Below are 14,625 nucleotides of genomic sequence, written 5' to 3'. Positions count from 1 at the left end.
TAATATCAAATTAAATTTTTTTTAAAAAAAACACGGCATCTTTCCAGTTCATGGCGACGTTTAATAATGATATACCTAGGCTTGCTACTATTAGGTTTTTATTTTTATTTTTTTGGCAAATCGACGGTTTATTTTTGGAAGAATTTACTGTTTTTTTTCGATCTTTAATTTTCAATTGAAGTAGAGAATGGCTGAAATCAACCTTTATGCTTTTAAAAAAAGACTTTTTATGCCATTGAGAAACATCTCATTTAGCAAAACCCCTTTATCATATTCAATATGCAACAAAACTAACTTGCACTTATTATCCAGTCTGAGCTCCACCCCTCTCCTGCTTCAGCTCAGCTGGAGTCATTGTGAAGGCAAGTGTAACCTGGGTCACTCTTTCTTCCCCATGCCACTTCACACTGGAATCAAGACTTCACACTACTGGCTTCCCAAGGCGATTGCTTTATTGTGCTGCAAACAGAAAATGATAATCAGGGTTGCTGTCCCTCTTCATTAGCGCAACTCTCAGCTTTCTCTGAGTGTAAGAGCGCGGACTGCAAACATGCATACAATTACAATAATTATTATTATTATTATTATTATTTATTTCTTAGCAGACACCCTTATCCAGGGCGACTTACAATTGTTACAAGATATCACATTATACATTATTTCACATTATACAGATATCACATTATTTTTACATACAATTACCCATTTATACAGTTGGGTTTTTACTGGAGCAATCTAGGTAAAGTACCTTGCTCACGGGTACAACAGCAGTGTCCCCCACTGGGGATTGAACCCACAACCCTCCGGTCAAGAGTCCAGAGCCCTAACCACTACTCCACATTAATACCATTAATGATCGTATAGTGGTTTTCTTTTCAGCTTTCTTTTAAACAGTAAAAGAGAAATAACAAAAATACAGTACCTGCAAACAGAAAATGATAATAAGGGTTGCTGTCCCTCTTCAATAGCGCAACTCTCAGCTAGAAACAGCAATACAAGAAGAATCATTCTCTGTTTTAACAAAATACCAGTACTCTATGAACAAAATAACCCTATTGAACAAGATAGTCTAGTCTGCAGGTAATCAGTGAAGCCGTACTCTTTGCTTTCAGTTTATGCTAATAAAATGAAACAGTACAACAGTGCATTAAGCCTTAAAATAAAAAATAAAAAAACGTATCGTTCCTTTCTTTTAAATAATGCAAAGTATCACACATTCATACAACACAAAATTACATAATACAATTCCAAAATAAATGTTCACCATAAAATACAAGACAAACTTATTTTTGAGTTATGTTTACACATTTATTTTAAAAGCAAAGAGCAGCGCCTACCTTTCTCTGAGTGTAAGAGCGCGGACTGGCTAAAATGGCGATTGTACTACACTAATCAGTAAGATCGGATCATACCATTTATGCCAGAACTCTGAAACGCTAAAATTACAGCAAATTACTTCACAGTGGGGTAAGTCAAATAATATCAGAAATAACTGTATGCATTTGTACCATTTACCTAAATGCAACTGCACAGCAAAGGCTCCACAATTATTATTATCCACCCCTACGCCACATAGCAAAATGGACCGCACTCTCAGATCGTACCACGCAACCAACTCTCCCCACAGACTTCCCGAACAAGGTAACTAAGGCTTCTAGGTTCTCCGATGTCAAATTTTGTGAAACTTCATTTAGTCATTGTGACGGGGTACTGCCCCGTCTTTATGATCAATGTTGGGACTGGCAGGGAGGGGGTTAAAATTCCTCCCTGCCAGAAAAACATGTGAGAATGTGGCTGGAGCCCTAATTGACTAATCAGTAATTATTGAATAATTGGGCTCCAGCCACAGGGGATAAAAGCCAGGGGAGAGGCCCTGGCTAGGAGGGAGAGTTGGAGGAGAGTTCCAGAAGAGAAGGAGTGTTTTGTTTGTACTGTGTTTTTGTAAGTTGTTGGTTCCAGTGAAGGCAACGCCCAGCCTGGAAGCTTTATTTTGTAAGTTTTGTTTTGTGTTTGTATTTTATGATTAAAACCTTTTTGTTTGGCCCTCGTGCTGGTTTATTTTGTATTTTTGTTTATTAAAAATCTTTATTTTGAACTTTATACTGTCTCTGAGTCTCAAACCTCGGTCCATTCTGTCACATTTGGTGTCAGAAACGGGAGAGCGCCACCTGGAGGCTCAGAGCAGTAATTTTTTTTTTTTTTCTTGAATTTTGGGAGTTTTTTTTTTTTTTGGAAACCTTGATTTAAATGGGGAGGAAGAGCAGACAGCGGCAAAGGCAGGAGATGCAGCAGCCGAAGAAATGTAGGCTGCTGCAACAACAGCCACCCCAGCTGGAGGACCCAGCCAGTCTTTTCCCCTGGTGCTCATGGTGCGGGATGCTGGATCATCGATGGAGATCCTGCCCAGAAGTGCCACCAGCGGACTGGTGTGGGCGCGGTGAAGTCTATGGCCACAACTGGGCAGGATGCCCCTACGCCCTGGCCCAGGAGGAGGAAGATGACGACGGGGAGTTGTTTTTAAAAAGTCTCGCGGCAGAGTTGTGCACTGGCTGTGGGGCATATGGGCACACAGTGGCCATCTGCCCCACGCAAACAGAGGGGAGAAGAAGGAGGCAGAGAGGAAGGAAGACATGGGAGGAAGAGGAGTGGTGCACCCAATGCATGCAGTACGGGCATGAGGAGCACCACTGCCCGGAGGTGTTATCGGACACAGACCTGGAGTGGGAGGAGCCCGAACGTCCTGCGCCTGAGTGGGAGGAGCCCGAACGTCCTGCGCCTGAGTGGGAGGAGCCCGAACGTCCTGCGCCCAAGAGGGGGGAGTCGGTGCGTCCAGAGCCCAAGAGGGGGAAGTCGGTGCGTCCAGAGCCCAAGAGGGGGGAGTCGGTGTGGCCAGAGCCCAAGAGGGGGAAGGCCCAACGTCCACGGTCCAGGTGTCCACCAGCAGAGGGAGAGTTCCTGCTGGTTTTGCCTCCATTACCGTCACCAGCAGAAGGAGCATGCCTGCTGGTTCCCCTGCTGTCGCCGTCCCGAGAGCCAGAGAGGGGTGAGCCGTCATCCCGAGAGCCAGAGAGGGGTGAGCCGTCGTCCCGAGAGCCAGAGAGGGGTGAGCCGTCGTCCCGAGAGCCAGAAGGGGAGGAGCCGTCGTCCCGAGAGCCAGAAGGGGAGGAGCTGCCGTCCCGAGAGCCAGAAGGGGAGGAGCTGCCGTCCCGAGAGCCAGAAGGGGAGGAGCTGCCGTCCCGAGAGCCAGAAGGGGAGGAGCTGCCGTCCCGAGATCCAGAAGGGGAGGAGCTGCCGTCCCGAGAGCTGGAAGGGGAGGAGCTGCCGTTCCCGCCTCCGCCAGCAGAGGGAGACGAGCTGCTGTTCCCGCCTCCGCCAGCAGAGGGAGACGAGTTGCTGTTCCCGCCTCCGCCAGCAGAGGGAGACGAGTTGCTGTTCCCGCCTCCGCCAGCAGAGGGAGACGAGTTGCCGTTTCGGCATTCGCCACCAGAGGGAGACGAGCTGCCGTTCCCGCCTCCGCCAGCAGAGGGAGACGAGCTGCCGTTTCCGCCTCCGCCAGCAGAGGGAGACGAGCTGCCGTTTCCGCCTCCGCCAGCAGAGGGAGACGAGCTGCCGTTTCCGCCTCCGCCAGCAGAGGGAGACGAGCTGCCGTTCCCGCCTCCGCCAGCAGAGGGAGACGAGTTGCTGTTACCGCCTCCGCCAGCAGAGGGAGACGAGCTGCTGTTCCCGCCTCCGCCAGCAGAGGGAGACGAGCTGCTGTTCCCGCCTCCGCCAGCAGAGGGAGACGAGCTGCTGTTCCCGCCTCCGCCAGCAGAGGGAGACGAGTTGCTGTTCCCGCCTCCGCCAGCAGAGGGAGACGAGTTGCTGTTTCCGCCTCCGCCACTAGAGGGAGAGGGGCCGCCGTTCCCGTCTCCGCCAGCAGAGGGAGCCGGGCCGCCGTTCCCGTCTCCGCCAGCAGAGGGAGCCGGGCCGCCGTTCCCGTCTCCGCCAGCAGAGGGAGCCGGGCCGCCGTTCCCGTCTCCGCCAGCAGAGGGAGCCGGGCCGCCGTTCCCGTCTCCGCCAGCAGAGGGAGCCGGGCCGCCGTTCCCGTCTCCGCCAGCAGAGGGAGTCGGGCCGCCGTTCCCGTCTCCGCCAGCAGAGGGAGCCGGGCCGCCGTTCCCGTCTCCGCCTCCCGAGGGTCCGCTGCTGCTGCCGTCGCCTCCCGAGGGTCCGCTGCTGCTGCCGTCGCCTCCCGAGGGTCCGCTGCTGCTGCCGTCGCCTCCCGAGGGTCCGCTGCTGCTGCCGTCGCCTCCCGAGGGTCCGCTGCTGCTGCCGTCGCCTCCCGAGGGTCCGCTGCTGCTGCCGTCGCTTGGGGTCTTCGGGGATCCTGCTTCGCCTGGGGTCGCTACACTGTGGCCGGAGCCCCACGGAGGGGAGTTGCTGACCATGAAGAGGGGGAGGGAGGTCAGGAGACCAGCCATGAAGAATTGGGTGGTGCCGGACGTCCCACCATGGCCACCCCCATGGACACTGTGCTTCCCCCTCTTCTGGGACTGAGACTGAGGGGGGAGGTGGCCATTTAGGCCATGTTGTGCTTGGCACAAGGGGGGGGATATGTGACGGGGTACTGCCCCGTCTTTATGATCAATGTTGGGACTGGCAGGGAGGGGGTTAAAATTCCTCCCTGCCAGAAAAACATGTGAGAATGTGGCTGGAGCCCTAATTGACTAATCAGTAATTATTGAATAATTGGGCTCCAGCCACAGGGGATAAAAGCCAGGGGAGAGGCCCTGGCTAGGAGGGAGAGTTGGAGGAGAGTTCCAGAAGAGAAGGAGTGTTTTGTTTGTACTGTGTTTTTGTAAGTTGTTGGTTCCAGTGAAGGCAACGCCCAGCCTGGAAGCTTTATTTTGTAAGTTTTGTTTTGTGTTTGTATTTTATGATTAAAACCTTTTTGTTTGGCCCTCGTGCTGGTTTATTTTGTATTTTTGTTTATTAAAAATCTTTATTTTGAACTTTATACTGTCTCTGAGTCTCAAACCTCGGTCCATCTTGTCACAGTCATTTTCTATCTTGGTTTCATTTACCCCCTCTGAATTTCACCAAATTTGCACATCTAGGGAATCTCAAGATATTTAAAAGATTGTAATTATTTACAATTGCTAAGGGTTCTCAAACTTTGGCTTTTCCGGTTACTAACCCACCCACTAAAGGATTACTCATGAGACATATTCTATCTTGAGCAGGTCTCTGAAGTGCCCATATACACCTCACATTTTCTAAGCCATCTCTGTATCTAATATAAATACAGAGGATACCCCTCCTTGATATTATTCACTGCAATCTGTACCACTGCAATCTGTACCTACTCCAATCTGGGGCAGCAGTGTTGAGTAGTGGTTAGGGCTCTGGACTCTTGACCGGAGGGTTGTGGGTTCAATCCCCAGTGGGGGACACTGCTGCTGTACCCTTGAGCAAGGTACTTTACCTAGATTGCTCCAGTAAAAACCCAACTGTATAAATGGGTAATTATGTGTAAAAATAATGTGATATCTGTATAATGTATAATGTGACATCTTGTGACAATTGTAAGTCGCCCTGGATAAGGGCGTCTGCTAAGAAATAAATAATAATAATACCTATGGCTACATAGCACTACCCACCAAATAATAACTGATCATACTTTTATGAACTTCACAAGGGTGTCAGAAACTGCAGCTAAAGGTTCTTTGTCCTCTGTGTGAGAAATTAACATGTTCATGGCACAGATCAATCTCTCTACAGGTTTTATTGTCCTGCCATATCTAGTCTTATACGGTCCCCCTGAAACACAGCTATCTTCAGTGTCTGGTACTACAACACTCTTCAATGCACTTTTCTTAGAGCTCTGTGTTTTCCTTGAAGCTACTGATCTAGGTGAGTAAGTGCAAGCTCCAGTTACTGAGTTTTGGTTACATTCACTACCAGACTGTCCAGTGCTACTTCCAGAAATCAACTCTTTTCTTTTGTCGGTTAATGTCCTGGCTTGACTGGAAATCTCAGCTTCAGTTTCCACCCTACTCACATCAGGCTCTCTATGGTCATCTATCCTAGACATTTCTGACTTTTGATAACTCACTTTCCCAACGCTCTGTACTTCATCAACAACTTCATGATCATTAAATACACCTATGTTTTCTCTCTCGACATTTTTCTCAGTAAGCTTCACAGCTTCTCTATTTTCTCCACTTGGGCTCTGCAAAATCCAAAACAGTGTTCTAGAGGTCTGATTTTCTTTCTCTAAGTCTTCAATTGCCTCTGGTCTCACTTCCTCTATTTCTGTCTCATCGTTTGACAAAATTGACCAAACCGACCACATATATACTTCTGAACATAAGATCCACTGGGAGACGCGGGATCCTGCCAAACATTAAGTAAAATGGAGGATAGCCTGTTGTTTCATGTGCTGTACAATTGTAACAGAAAGTCAGCGTCTGAACCATCTGTGGCCACTTGCCTTTTTCTCTAGGTGGTAATGCTCTCAACATACTGCCTAATGTCCGATTATATCGCTCTGTCTGGCCATTTCCCATCGCATGGTAAGGAGTGGTGTGTGATTTCTGCACTCCAGCCATCTCTAGGAGTTCACTGATCAGTTTACTTTCGAATGATGTACCTTGGTCTAAATGTAGCCTTCGTGGGAATCCATAAATACAAAAAAAGCTATCCCACAACTTTTTCGCTACCTGCTTTGCCGTCTGATTCTGGCACGGAAATGCATGTGCTAACTTGGTAAAGTGGTCGGTCACCACTAAGACGTCCACTTTATTGTTCTTGTTGTCTTCAGCACTCCAGAAGTCTATGCACAATAATTCCAGTGGTTCTGTAGTCTTTATGCTCTCGAGGGGAGCCCTGGCTTCAGGTTCAGGCGTTTTGCTCACTACACACCTTTTACAGTGGCGTACATAAGACTTTACTTCCTCTTCCAATCCCAACCAAAAGAATCTCTGGCGAGTCAAATATAAGGTCCTCCCTTGACCTTGATGACCTGCATCATCATGTACTCCCTTCAGAACCTCCTTCTTGAGAGGGGTGGGAACAACTAACTGGTATCTCTTTACTCCTGATGGTCCCTTAGATATTCTGTACAAAATCCCATTCTTAAGTTCTAACTTCTCCCATTGCTTCAGCAGTCTCTTAGTTTGTGAGCTCTCATGATCTAACTCGCGACGGGATGTCCTCCTTCCTCGCTGGACATAGAAAATAATTCTTCCAATGTCGACATCTGCCTGCTGTTCTTCTTGCAGCCTCTGAAGGGTGAAAACTGGAAGTGTGGGCTGGCCTGCCGGCAACAGGTTTTGAACATGCTGTGTAGCATACACTGCCCGAGCAGGCACATGCTTCTCCCAATTTAGGTGGGTATCTAGAACTGCCTTCACATCTTCGCTCATCAAAGAACCAGGTTTTGATGGCTCAGGTAAAACTCTATTTTCACAACAGTTCTCTTGGTCACACATTTTGCAATTTTCGGCTGCTTGACAATTCACAGACCATAAGAAGGTTCCTTGGACACTGTCTTTGGGAACACCATTAGCTTCAGCCAGCAGGGCTTTGTACGGCTCTTTCACAAGCCTCCGGCTTACCTTCAGGTTAGTAAAAGGCTGGCGGCTTAGTACATCTGCAGGCACATTTCGGGTCCCCGGAACGTATCTCAAATCAAAATCATAGGGAGCAAGCTTCGCAACCCACCGCTGCTCACAGGCATCTAATTTGGGCTTCGTCATTATGTAGGTCAGTGGATTGTTATCCGTACACGCAGTGAAACGGTGCCCCTTCAGCCAATGGCCAAATTTGTCACACACAGCCCACTTTAAAGCTAAAAACTCTAAACGATGAGCTGGGTACCTTGTCTGTGAACGGGTGAGTGCCTTGCTTGCAAATGCAACTGGTCTTGCTTTTTCTTCCACTTCAGGAACCTGGCTGAGCACAGCCCCCAATCCATCCTGAGATGCATCAGTTGCGAGTATGAATGGCTTTGTAAAATCTGGGTGAGCCAGGACTACTATCTCTAAGAAAACAGCTTTCAGATCCTCCAAAGCTTTCTGACAGTCTTCTGTCCATTCCTCTGATCGAAGCTTCCTCAAAACCGGCTTGCGCAGTTTGACTTGACCACCGGATCGCTTCCCCTGTTTTGGTTCAGCAGTGAGTTTATACAGGGGCCTTGCCATCGTTGAAAACCCTGGGACAAAGTGTGAATAATAGTTAGCTAGACCCAAAAATGACCTGATCTTCTTCATAGATGGCGTTCTTCCATCAGCTTCCATCAAATCTTCACTGATTATAGCTTCAATGGCAGAGACTTTGTCTGGATCTGTTGATTACCCTCTTCACTGACAACATGCCATAAAAACCTAACAGTCTTCTTGAAGAAATGACACTTCTTTGGGGAAAGCTTCAAGTTATGGTCACGTAATCTGACAAAGACCATTTCAAGGCGATTAAGGGCTTCCTCCTCACTTTTTCCAAACACCAGAATATCATCAAGGTAACATAACAGGCTTAAATAATTCTGGTCACCAAAGATAGAAATCATCATTCGGGAAAATGTCGCTGGGCTGTTACACAACCCTTGGGCCATTCTGTTGTACTCATAAAGGCCAACTGGAGTGGTGCATGCTGTATACTTCCGATCGTCTTCATGGATTGGGATGTTATAGAATCCAGAGGTAAGATCCATGGTGCTGTACAATGAATGTCATCCTAGGGAAGCAAGAGCATCTACCTGATGAGGAAGAGGATGGGCATCCTTAATACTTCGGGCATTCAACCACCGAAAATCTGTACAAATCCTCAGATCACCAGAAGGTTTCCACACTAAAACCAATGGTGAGGCCCACTCACTGGTTGATTTACTGATGATCCCCTTTTCTTCCATTTCGTCAAGGACCTGCTTCAACTTGTGATAGTGAGCAGGTGGTACTCTCCTGTAAGGAAGCCTAAAAGGCCTGTCATTTGTCAGTCTAATCCTATGCACAAACCTTGCTGCCTCTCCACAATCTAGCTTGCCTCGAGAAAAGATCTGCTCATATCGGGAGACTAAATCAACAAGCCTCTGCTTCCAATGATCGCTCACCTCACAGGTTGCAATATCAAGGTCCTCCAAGTCCAATTTCTTCAGTGTAGTATCACCATAGTTGTCATGATTTGTTTGTTTCCTACTTCCGACAGACTGGCTCTGCTCTCTTGATGGTGTGCTCAGCTTTGCACATTCCTGAGAATGATAAGCATTCTGCAAATAACTTTGCTTCAAGGTGACATGCGGTCTGTTACAAATTGGCTCAAAATCTTCTAGAGTGATACAGGCATGCACATCAGCAATTTTTGCATTACGTTTAATAACCATGGGCTTGTCCAATGGATTGATAACCCTCATAGGGATCCATCTATCTCCCCACAACGGTGTGACTAAACGCCCTACCAAAACATTCCGCTGTGCTGCCTTTGAAGTTGTTGGCTCTACCATAACAGTGCTACCAACTGATATGGACACGGCATTCGGTAACTTGCCCCATATTAAATGCTCATGTCTTGGTAGTAGTGTAACACACTGCCTAAGTTTTACAGTACCGATTTTATTAGGAATCTTGTCCCCCTTCCAACGCTGTAAGTTGGCTAATAAGTCCAAAAACATCTCTGTTTCCTTACCCCTACTCTCATCTGGGTTAGACAACAAATCCCAATAATTACCACTCTTTTTGAGATGGTGAAGGAGGTGTTTCAAAACATTGGTTCCTACTATCATTTCATCCTGCTGTCTGGAAACAACCAAAACTGGAACCAACATTTTACACTCAAACATGGTTAACTCTAGTTCGTATGCACACTTTGGCTTTACTTTCTGTCCTCCACATCCTATGAGAACTACAGAGGAGGGATTCACAGCGCTAATATTGATGGCGCCAGCAGACAGCAATTTCTGTTCCGCTTCTGCACTAATTGTACAGGCCATAGAGCCACTATCTACCATAGCATTAAGCTCTACCAACCCCTGGACCAATACTGTAGAATAAAACAGACTGTCACTATCAGTTAGCCTTTGTGTGCACTGCACTATAACAATAGTGTCCTCGGGTGAATTCTCACAATGGTGTGAATACATACTTTCTAAGTCTTCATTACTGTTACTTGGGGCTTCAGGGTTGCAGGCGTTCTAATTTCCCTGGTTCTGCGTTACATGATCTGAGGGGACTGGCCTGCTTTGCTGTTGTCTCTGAGGACAACAGCAAAGTTCCAGACAACTAAAGCACAAGTTATTCCTAACACAGTGAGACTTAGTACTATGAGTGACATTATTACAAACTTTGCAAGGGTGTCCTGGAATAGCACCTCTCCTTGGTCTTGTCTCTCTCACCTTATCATATTCTTGATAAGAGACAACCTTTTCCATCAACTCTATCAGTTTTTGAATATCACCTTTCTCGTTAGAAGCACCAGCTGGAGCTGAATACTGTAAGCCCTGTTGAGCCTGGCACTGAACTGTCTGCGTTTGCAATGAGGCTACACTTTGCTGTTCTACAACCGTACTAGCTACAGTTAACCTCCTATTTCTCTGGTAACTGTCTAACATTTCTTGTACTTCCCCAACTGTCCATTTTTCTGTTGGTTTACTTCTGAAGGCATTTGATAATGCGATATCTGGGCAGTGTTTAATAAACATCATTGCCACCTCATACCCTGGATCATCTACTTTTTTCCCCATTTCTCCTCAGGCATTCATTAGCTAAACCCACAGCCTTATTCAGGCGGACCCAGTAATCTAAACAACCCTCTCCTGGCTTTGGTAAGGTTGAATAAAAATCTGCAAGCGGGGTAACAGATGAAATAGCCTCCCCAAAATGCTGTTTCAGAATGCTAAATATAACACTTGGATCCCATTTGAAATCAATGTGAGCATTATGCCAAATCCCAATCTTTACAAGATCCTTTGGTTTACCCATAAGCCTCTCCATAATTTCTGTAGCCTGTTCAGACACAGGATACCTTTTCTTTACCAGGTATGACTGCATCATCTCCTCCCACTCATGGATAGTGCACTTATCTGTATTGTCACCCCTAAATATGGGAGGTTCCTTTATATCAGCCTTCACAACCAAATTTACCCGGGGGCTATAACCTATCTGGGTCCCACTCAGATGCATCGACGTCTCGGCGATGCGAAGCCAAGCTACCCACTATAGAGCTACTTATGTGGTTTCCAACCTGCTTAATAAGCTCTGTCAAATATTGCTGGCAGTCACCAGTCCCTTCAAGAACACCAAGTGCTGAAGCATTGTCAGCTGATAAGAGACTTTGCCTGCTATGGCTGACCTTTTGCCGTTGCTTAACTATTGGCTGATCAGGGGGTATATCACTAAAGTTTCTTAAAAGAGGAGGACATTCCCTAACCTCACCCATATTCTGTGTTGGCATCACATACGGGGATGCACGAATCCCTTCTGCCCTACAGGCATTAACAGGTGTTGAGTATGCCGGCCCCATTGTGTGACCACCCCTAATGCCTAACCTCAATGCAGTAACCGGCCTTGGATGTGTATTTGTGTCACTGATATCCATTTCACCCTATTATACACTGGCAAAATACCTTGAAAAACAATACACACTTATGTACTATATCAATAGCTACCACACTTTCAATGAAATAGCGAGTATCTCTGATCCCCAGCAAAGTTGTTCTGTTGGTTCCTTTAGCGATCTGCAGCGCTGATCTGGAGTGATCCGAGTCACGGCACCAATGTAACCTGGGTCACTCTTTCTTCCCCATGCCACTTCACACTGGAATCAAGACTTCACACTACTGGCTTCCCAAGGCGATTGCTTTATTGTGCTGCAAACAGAAAATGATAATCAGGGTTGCTGTCCCTCTTCATTAGCGCAACTCTCAGCTTTCTCTGAGTGTAAGAGCGCGGACTGCAAACATGCATACAATTACAATAATTAATAACACAATTAAACATAATACCATTAATGATCGTATAGTGGTTTTCTTTTCAGCTTTCTTTTAAACAGTAAAAGAGAAATAACAAAAATACAGTACCTGCAAACAGAAAATGATAATCAGGGTTGCTGTCCCTCTTCAATAGCGCAACTCTCAGCTAGAAACAGCAATACAAGAAGAATCATTCTCTGTTTTAACAAAATACCAGTACTCTATGAACAAAATAACCCTATTGAACAAGATAGTCTAGTCTGCAGGTAATCAGTGAAGCCGTACTCTTTGCTTTCAGTTTATGCTAATAAAATGAAACAGTACAACAGTGCATTAAGCCTTAAAATAAAAAATAAAAAAACGTATCGTTCCTTTCTTTTAAATAATGCAAAGTATCACACATTCATACAACACAAAATTACATAATACATTTCCAAAATAAATGTTCACCATAAAATACAAGACAGACTTATTTTTGAGTTATGTTTACACATTTATTTTAAAAGCAAAGAGCAGCGACTACCTTTCTCTGAGTGTAAGAGCGCGGACTGGCTAAAATGGCGATCGGATCATACCATTTATGCCAGAACTCTGAAACGCTAAAATTACAGCAAATTACTTCACAGTGGGGTAAGTCAAATAATATCAGAAATAACTGTATGCATTTGTACCATTTACCTAAATGCAACTGCACAGCAAAGGCTCCACAATTATTATTATCCACCCCTACGCCACATAGCAAAATGGACCGCACTCTCAGATCGTACCACGCAACCAACTCTCCCCACAGACTTCCCCGAACAAGGTAACTAAGGCTTCTAGGTTCTCCTCTGTCAAATTTTGTGAAACTTCATTTAGTCATTTTCTATCTTGGTTACACAAGGCAGACGGGTCCGCTTTGTCCTGACGCGGAGACTTCACCCGTCGTTCGTGGTATCGTGCATAATACTCATGAAATGTTGTCCTCTTGCGCCCCGTTTTCAAATCAAACAAGTAACTGTCACCGTATATACCTATAGCAAAAGCCTACCTACACCTTAACCCGCAAAATAGGAGCGGTCGTGCAGTGGATTCTCACGTTTTTTCATAAGCTTGTTATTGTTTGCGAGGTTTTTTTTTTGGGGGGGGGGGGGGGGGGGGGGGGTCACCATGAAGAGGTGTACATTACCATTCTATATTCCTGTAGCTGCTACGCAACCTCCCCCCTTACTGCAAAGATAGAATTGCTTGCTGTCTCAAACTGACGGTTTGTCTGCGCGAGCCTTCTGTGCTTCTGTACACACGTGTCTACTCGGGCAGAGCAGAAGGAGAGGCTGTCAGACTGGCACTGTCTCGTTCACGCAGAAATGAACATCAATGAGAATTTCATTTTTAAAGTCGAAAAATGTAATGTTCTTTATGATGCCAGTGTCAGTGGTTATAAAGACAATACAAAGAAAGACGTCATATGGTAAGAAATAACAGAACAATTGGAAATTGATGGCATATCTCTATTTCACCTTAATTTTAGTCAAAGTGACGGGGAGCTCCACACACTGGTTTCGTATTTCTGTAAAATGATGCTTCTTTGTTTTAATAATGTTGACCAATAATAATAATCACGTTCACACACTAACTGATGAGTTTATTAAAACTGAAAATCCAAAAAAAGTATATTAAACTAATTTTCTCTGTGTTTACAAAGAAACGTGTAATTGTATTCTTTTTGAATAATGTACATGTTAAACCAGATCACATATAAACATTCACTGTTAAATGTCTTTTATTTTTAGTGTGTGGTGTACCCAGATTATTTCTTTGTTTTATTTATTTTATTTCATCTCCACAAAAGGACCAAAAGCAGACAGTATTTCCTTTTAATGACAAGCTACTTTTTTAAATATAATGTACTCATGCTGTAGGCTGTAGCCCTTAAGTCTAGGTCAGTGAAAATCTTGATCGGTCACCAGCTGACCCCCCCCCCCCCAAAAAATAAATAAATAAATAAATAAATAAATAAATAAATAAATAAATCTATCTAGTGGGCTAGGTTCAGGTTTTTCATAAATCCCAAGGTTTTTTAAGCAGGGGTATCATTGGTCTGGTTGTGTTTTACAACATGAAACATGAATTTCGGTAGATCACTATCAAAAATACACATGATCAAGTTTTTTTTTTATGTTGTTGTTGATTTAACTCACTTGAATCCAATCCTTTTGTCTTTGTTATTTAATCCATGGCATGTTTTGTGTTCTTGCAACCTCTGCTCCTCCGTCTCGCGTTTCAGTTCCATTCATTTAGGTCATTGTAAATCATGCTTAAAAAAATGTCCAGAATAACTAAACAAATGGCACTTGTGTATTCAAGAATAATAGCTTTGACTGTACTAAAGCATTATGTGCAAACATTGTATTCTTGAATACACTGGTACGTTTTCTTAAACCACTGGAGCCATATTTTAATATGCTTGGAGATTGTGTAAATTATGAGTGCTATCTGGCACGGTTGCAAACTGGGACCTTTTTAAGATTTTGGGAAACATTTTGGGAGACTGGGACAGTTAATGAGAAATTGGGCCAGTCACAGTCAAACCAGGAGGACTGGTCACTGTACTTAATTCAAAAGAAGTAGACCAGTGTGTCAACCAATATGTCCAAAAAAGTAGCTTTCCAAGAGTAGAATACTTGAGCTGGTGCTGTTACCCATGT

General features: G+C 45.2%; 1 protein-coding gene across 1 annotated transcript; it reads right to left on the bottom strand.

The window, feature by feature from the left end:
* Nucleotides 1-176: 176 nt before the first annotated feature.
* Nucleotides 177-11,128, bottom strand: LOC131709009 (uncharacterized). Its single transcript, XM_059010604.1, has 2 exons — nt 9,086-11,128; nt 177-517 (listed from the first exon to the last, which is right to left on the bottom strand). The coding sequence occupies exons 1-2, from the start codon at nt 10,109-10,111 to the stop codon at nt 452-454; spliced, it is 1,092 nt and encodes a 363-aa protein (XP_058866587.1). The 5' UTR covers nt 10,112-11,128; the 3' UTR covers nt 177-451.
* Nucleotides 11,129-14,625: the final 3,497 nt, after the last annotated feature.

This window comes from Acipenser ruthenus, chromosome 3 (assembly GCF_902713425.1).
Source record: "Acipenser ruthenus chromosome 3, fAciRut3.2 maternal haplotype, whole genome shotgun sequence".
NCBI lineage: Eukaryota > Metazoa > Chordata > Actinopteri > Acipenseriformes > Acipenseridae > Acipenser > Acipenser ruthenus.
The sequence above is the reverse complement of the archived record's forward strand: the minus strand, read 5'-3'. Positions and strand labels throughout refer to the sequence as shown.